Here is a 7,816-nt window from a genome sequence, read left to right on the forward strand (position 1 = left end):
TCATATTGTTATGTAGGGAGATGGGACATGTATTATACAGTCTATTGTAAGTCTATAGAATAAAATGTGTAACTTGTCAGTTCTTTTCAGCTGACAGTGCTTTAGATCATTGCTTCCAGACATCTTTGACATGTTTGTTATTTTGTTGTTTATTCAAGGTCTGATCATGGCATAATCATCTGACTTCTTGCCTAATCTCCATTACTACAACTGGAGAGGAACTGAAGAGGTTACAGTGCTGGGGATTTTGTCATGGATCATCATACCTCAGGCCAACACACTCAATCCAACCACGCCTCAAGTTTTCAGTGGCTTTCTTTTGCTTACCAGGGCCTGACAGAAATCCCTTATGAAGCTATACTTACAAAGACAGACAGTCTGGAGGTGCTGGACCTGAGTTATAATCTGCTGGATGAGTATCCTTTTCCTCGTAACCACAAGCTAAAGGACCAACTACAACACCGCTTTACTACATCTGTTTGCAAAGTTTAGGTTATTTAAAAGGGAAGTATAAAGTAAAAGCTGCACTAGTCAATATTTCTCTATTACAATGGATAAAATAACTATATGTAATGTGAAAGGGGCCCCTGATAGTAAAAAGCCCACAGACAAATAACATTATTGCTGCAGTTCTCTTCAGGTCTACAGAGCTTTTTAGCTCTGTAGACCTTTTTACAGAGCTTTTTGGTTTTCCTGACCCACACACTCCTGCAAACTTCTAGGTCTCAATAACCTTGTATTTCTGTCACCTGATGAATGGAAGTCCAGCATTCACTCTCCTTTGAGCTCTTTTTTGGTCTCCACTGGCTCCTGAGGGAAACATCTGGTTCTTTAGCTGCCAAATGCTCCAGCATGTTCACCAGCTGATCTCTGACTGTGTCTGCTGTTTGCTGCTGAGCAGGTAGTGGACTGTGGCTTTTTAAGCTTTTTCACTGAAAACAGCTGCTGCTGCGGGAAATGAGGTTAATTAGAGCCATGACAGTGAAACACAACAAGTTGATGGTCAATAAACCAAAACAATGAGCTGAAAAAGGCTAAAACACTAGACTAACCTTAGAGCTGAGGGGAACTGCAGAGTTGGATGATAATTCTCTGTGGGTTTGTCATTATGAACCAGACCTTTTACATTATACACAGTCATTTGAACCACTAATAATGTAAAAACATTGGTTAGTGCGGCTTTAAGGACAAAAAATAATGTGTTCTTGTCCTTGGCCTCAGCACCATAGTTACCAGATTAAGTTAGAAACAGGTCAATGTGCCATTTACAGCAGCACAAGCTCAACTGGGAATCATTTGCAGAGTAAGAGTCCCATCTTGTCAATCAGACATAAATGAACCTTCCTTTTTAGTTACGGTCCATCATTTCAACACCATACCGGATCATAGGCTACACCCCTCAAGGTCCATTGATCGCACAAATAAACATAAATTACAATGCATATTTCCCCAGTAACTGACAAGCCTAAGCAGCTGTAGTTCAGTACGTTCTCCTTCATTCAGTCTTTATTGGAATCCGGCTCTGCTGGGTCAGCTGGAGAAGCTTAGCACTCTGATTCTGGACTGTAACAACTACACATCTCATGTCAAGTTCCCCTTCATGCCCAGTGTGACCACAGTGTGCATCAACAAGAACAAAATCAACAATCTGCCTGTGTTTGTGGAGGAAATCAGACGAAAGTTCCCAAACATCAAGTGAGCCTGTCATTTCTGCAGAAGATCTGTAGTTAGTGTTGCTGTTTTTACTCGGGATACAGCTGTGATTTACATTCTTCCTCCCTCATGCTTCTCTATTCCTTTCAAAAATAGGATCCTCAGTATGATGAACAATGAGGCAGCACCTAGCTATTTCAATGGAGGAAGTCTGACCCAGTACAAAGACTATAGGTGAGCATCAAGGTCCTACTTTTCACTGTCTGGTTATTTTTGGTCAGTAATCATGAAACCATAAATAAGAATCTCTTTGTACTTTTTCTTCTACCATTTATTCATATCACTGTATATTTGCTTATGAAAAATAATGTTACAGGTTGTCACTTGACTTAATGCTATAAACAGGGCCTTACCATTTTTCTGGGAATTAGAAGCAGGCTTTTACAATCAAAATGTACAAACGGTGAGTATTTTATAGCCCGATTCAAGTATTTCTAGATTCAGTTTATACAAAATTGACTGCTTTTAGGTCAATAAAACTGAACAAACAAATAAACAAATGATTAAATAAAGGATTTAATTTTTTCACCACCAGGATCAGGCAGCGTGAAGGCTATGAAACAGCATTTAGCTCCTCATGTTGGATAATAAAATGTACAGTAAATAAAATGACTAGAAATATGGACAATCTAAGAAGAGTGGTTTAGTAATTTTAGAGACTTCTTTAGTGTCTGGGGAGTTTGGGTTGTGTTTTTTTTTCTGGGGGGGGGGCTTGTAATCCTAAGAATATTTCAGTATCACTAGCCTGTTTCTCATGGCTGTGGCCCGGCTTAAAAGCAGACTGGATACTGAGGTATGAAAATACAGATGTTACATGAGAGACACCTGGGCGAGAAAACAAGTAAAAACATTGTTCATCTCCAAAAGTGATAGTTTCAGGAAAATCCAACCACTGAAATTTTTACTTGAACAATGGCGCCCCCATCTGGCTCAGTAGTGTAAGAACACAGTGTCAGAACGTCCTGCTTAGTTTAGTTTAGTTTAGTTTAAGGGATCAGAAATTGGAAGATAAAACAACATGGTGACACAACAGTATACTAAGATACAACATCAACACAAGGGAAAAGCTCGGGGAGGTGAGGGGCGGGGGTCCCAGGGTCCAACAAATCTGTTACTGAAGTCCTGGAGGACTGATACAACCATTTCCGACATTTCCACTTACAGCAAGCCCTTTACCTAATTCTCTATTTGGAAACTCTTTGGTTTGAAAAGTTTTAGTTCATTAGTATAAATCACAAGCCAGTGTAATAATCTAGTCTACAATTCTGAAATATAATGTCCATTTTAATGTGAAGTAAACAAACTAATGGACATGGTTTGATTTCTGCACTAGGAATTAATGAAAAGCCCAGGTCTCTTTTCCAGTGGACAGTACTGTGACAGGTGCATCAGCGTACCCTCCATATAACAACCATACCAGCATAACGCTGCACAACCATTCTTCTTCAATATGCACTCTTCCCTGCGTATTGTCTTTGTCTGTTTTTGTATGTTTTTCTTTGTTTCTGGGTTAATTCAAGTTGGTGGTTGGTGTGTTGGTGGCGTGCTGTACTAGACTGAAAGGTGTTTCTACCATTCTGGCTACCCTTTTTACACACACGTGGGAGCAGAAGATAAACATCTCTTCGGTGTAATACGGTCCTGTACAACACCACCACTAACTACAACCTCAATAATGAACATAGAAGTGAAATGACAACACTCTGCAGCCCTGACGAAAGTGAGCCGTGGTCAATATGCCAAATTCAAATGAAAAAAAAAGGGCAATACAGACTGTATACCCCTCATTCTGCTGTATATACAGTATCTATATGCAGTATGAGGGGTCAATCTGTACGCTACGCTTCTTGCCAATAATGTTTTTCTTTTCGCCTTCTTAGACAGTACGTCATCAGTCAGATCCCAGGTCTGGAGATACTGGATGACACAGAGGTCCCAGAGAAAGAGAGAGCCCAGGCTAGAAAAACCTACAAGCTGCAGCAGAGCAGTCACAGCAGCAGAAAGAGGAAGGAGAACTCATCCAGGAAACACACACACATTAAGAAAAAGTCCAATTCTGTCATAAGACAGTAGGATAGACTAGTTTTTTGATCCCCTCCCTTAAAATCAACAGTAGCACTGTAGCTGCCTCTTCCAGCGTGTATTTGATGTTTACACTTCAATTCAAATCCAGACATATTTTATGCAGCCGCACTATTAAATTAAGAATGGAAATATTCTACATGTGACGTGCATTATTTTCTACACCTTTTACCATAATTCAGCCTGACATATTTGACAGATATGGAAATTGATTAACATAAAATTCTCTTAGGTTGAACAGTGCTTGGTCATCAAAGGTAAAGCTGGACCAGGCAAGATTTGATGTGTCTTTCGAACTATTCTGATGGCACAGAGTTTCTGTTTGTTGACTAATCGGAAAATCCCTCTGAAAAATGCAGGAGACTGTGCGTAGTTTCCAGTGTTTCTGGGTCGGGCCCATAGGGGCATACGGGGCTGTAGCTGTATGCATTGCAGGTGTCGTCTTTGCTGCTACCACTAGGGGAGAGCAAAGTTAAACAGAGAGCTGCAGGGGGCCCTGGCCATTCCCAGTGCAAGTTGGACTCAAAAAATGACAGCCTCCTCACCATTTGTCTGACAGTGCACAGACCTTACTGATGTCAATTCTGGCTGATGTATGGGCTCATATTAGGGTCTATAAGATTATGAGCTTGTGAGATGTTCAGAATCCCTTTAAAAGCCTGTGGCCGTATCTAACCCTTTGCAAACCTGTGAAAAAACTCCGGATGAGATTTGTAGTTGTCGAAAAAATATGAGAGAATGAGTACAGCTGTTGTTTAACCTCTATTTCTATGTGTTTGCTCTCAAACTAAATTGCTCATGCTAGGTTTTTCACAGTTTAACAAAGGTTGGCAGATCAAACAAACAAAGGCACTGACATTATTTCTGAACAGCTCGAAATCTTTTTAAACCTTATTTAGCCCATACTAACAAAGTTCTCAAAGTTTTTAGGAAAAAGATATGCATTTTTATGGTTTTTTAAATAATAGTGTCCTTATTGTATATTACTTCTGATGTTTGCCAAGTGTATCGACCTGATACCCCCTTTTCATTATATACAGTACACAACAAAACTGAGTACACCCCTGTGCATTATCACTGAAATGTTAAATGATTCAAAACTGTCTCATCTTGACGCTACACAAAATTCACTGTTTATGCAACCTTGCACTGAAAGACAGACGGGTAAGTGCTGCTGATTTGGCTGTGGAAAGATTATCTGTAGAAAATGGTGCGAAGGACGATGCATGAAGTCAAACTCTGTCGACAGATTAAACTTGGACAAAGAAAATGAAATGAAGCCTGATGAATGTTGGCAGCACATTCTTTGGTCAGATGAAACCAAAATAGATTGGCTTGGATCAGATGGGGTCCAGCATGTTTGGCGTGGACCTGGCCAAGACTACCACAGTGATTTCACAGTGCCAACCCTCAAGCATGGAGGTGGGAGTGTGCTGATATGGGGCTGCATGAGTGCAAAAGCTGTGGAGGAGTTGACATTTATAGATGGTACTATGAATGCAAGTTTTTATACCCAAATACTGAATGAAAAGATGACTTTCAGTCTCAAGAAGCTTGGCAGGAGAGGAGTTTTCCAACATGAAAATGATGCCAAACACTGCAAAAATCACACAACAGTTTTTAAAGAATAAAAAGTGATCTGGTCAAGTGTGTCCCCTGAATCCAATAGATCACCTTTGGAGTATTTTAAAGCAGAAGGTAGAAATACAAAACCCCTCCAGAAAAGGGCAGCTGAAAAGAATCATCTGTGAAGAAGCAGAAAGGACTGTCCAGGAGGATTAAATCTGACATCAGAAATAAGGCGGACAAACAAAAAATTAAAAAAATACAAGAATGGACTCTCACTAAGGAAGGGTGAACTGACTTTTGTTGCAGTTGGTTCTTTAATATGGACCTTTCATTATAGTTTAATTAGTCAAACATTTCTGTTCTTCAAATGAATTGGCTTCATTCTTCTTGGACTTTGGCTAAAACAGAAATGATATTCAATGGACAAGATTTCTGGTTAACATTTAGTAATACTGACCAGTGATGTACTCAGTTTTGTTTTATACTGTATTTCAGTCTGATTCCTATCATCATATTACCTGCTGTTAACTTCTATTACCTCCACTATCTGAAAATAGTATTTTATCATCAAATAACATCAAAAGTATTTTCAGTCGTTTTCAATGATTTTCGAGACAGCTGTTTCCTAAACATGTCCGATTAAACTTGTCTCATTTGAATCAGGTACAGCTTCTCTTACACGTGCCTGTGAATGTAAAATAAAAAAGCAACTGAAAATCTGAAAATAATGTCAGAAATGAAGTGTTAAAAACAAAGATGTACCAAGACAAGATGGCAAAAATTGTTGCTAAAGAATGACAAGGAACATGGTGTGAACATGAAGGTAGCATGAAAAAGGATTCACCCAAAATCTGGATGTGAAAATGGATGAGCAGCAGAATGCTAGGTACTAGAGGAAAAAAAAAAAAATCTTAACTCACGGTCCACTGACTACATTTTCTGGGGGGCTTTCAAACACATCTGGACAAGATTAACAGTCTTCCTTAGCAGATGGAGTTTGGTGCTTTACTTTGGTCACGTGGTAACAGATCAAAGATGTATACTTACATCACATTACAAAAACTGAGCCATCTCCATGACAACTGAACTAACTCCATTTACCGAAGAAGACTGTGAGAAGCAGTTGAATGATCAATAAAAAGCTGGTAAGTAGACCTTGAGTTGAGAATTTTTTAATCAAACTACTATTTCAAAGGTCAGATTAAACTTAAGAATGAATGCTAGACCTAATCAAACTATATTTAAAATTACTATTACAGATACACACAAAACAACTGTGGAACATTTTGATTCTATGATCAAGAATAAATTCTCTCCTCTTTTCAATTGAGTGCTCCTGGAACTTCACTCCATTGAAATAACTAAAGAGGTTGGATTAGTTGTCACTAATTTTCTGTCGATTTTTCTATTTAAGAAAATTCACTTCCCTGTATATAGAATGTTCCACTGTAATAGAACTGTTGTCGAGGACATTTTGTAAAATAACAAATTTCTATTCATATTTGCATCCCAAAACAAGAAACAGTGCCATCCCTACTGCTCAACATAAAAATTGATCACATCAGGTAAACCATGAGCTAATAGCTGTAAAACAGTGAAAGGGAGCAACAGGGGAAGCATTTTAAAACAACTGAGAGTCAACTGTGGTGTAAATTTTGATACCTATTTATTTTAAATCACTCTTTTATTATAGCTAACTAGTTAACAGGCATGGATCAGAAGGAACTGGTGTCCGGTAACCCGGACCCAATGCTGGAGTTTTCAGACACCATGGCTCAGTGGTACCGCTGCTTCAAGACTGCCAGGACAGAGCAGAGAGATGAGATGAGAGGGCCCCGCAGTAAATACCCTGCAGACAGGTCCCCCTACTGGATCATACATGTAATAGACTGCTTCAACTCTCTGCCAGAGGCGGGAGGGCTGAAGAGGGCAGGGATAACCCTGTCTGAACTGATATAAATATAGATTCCTTTATTCTTTTCTTCATAAATTTGTAATTTGAATGTTAAAAACAACAAATAAAGCTAATGGTTACACATATGGCTATGTTTAGCTACTTTAAAGCTATATACACTATAAAATAATATAATTGAAAGCTAACTGAGCTAGGAATAATTAGTTTATTTTTTGTTGAGTACATACAGTATGTTGAAGGAAGATTTAAACATTACAGGCAAATGTACGTATTAGCTTCTCTTTGAGGGCGTGAGGATAAGATTGATACAGTATCAACCTCAGGCCTGTGTGTTAGCTAAGTATGAGTCAGGAAATTGTTAGCCTAGCTTAGCTTATAAGCTAGAAGCAGGGGGAAACAAATTACGTTTTTTATGAACAGATGTGCACTCATTAAGTCATGTTCTCAAATAAGATGCTTCTGCTTTCTGTTATCTCTCTTCAGGAAAATATGATGGAAAAAGTATCCTGATGGTTACGGATGCATCGGGGCTCCCCC

The 7,816-nt window shown here is 38.9% G+C and overlaps 1 protein-coding gene across 1 annotated transcript; it reads left to right on the forward strand.

Moving 5' to 3' along the window:
* Positions 1-252: 252 nt before the first annotated feature.
* Positions 253-3,720, forward strand: LOC120797679 (leucine-rich repeat-containing protein 72; the record flags this gene model as incomplete). The annotated part of the gene is made up of 4 exons (XM_040141532.1): positions 253-416; positions 1,504-1,695; positions 1,810-1,887; positions 3,594-3,720. Coding segments are annotated over exons 1-4 (561 nt in total), but the record flags the coding sequence as incomplete, so codon positions are not given.
* Positions 3,721-7,816: the final 4,096 nt, after the last annotated feature.

This window comes from Xiphias gladius, chromosome 12, assembly GCF_016859285.1.
Source record: "Xiphias gladius isolate SHS-SW01 ecotype Sanya breed wild chromosome 12, ASM1685928v1, whole genome shotgun sequence".
Classification (NCBI taxonomy): Eukaryota; Metazoa; Chordata; class Actinopteri; order Istiophoriformes; family Xiphiidae; genus Xiphias; species Xiphias gladius.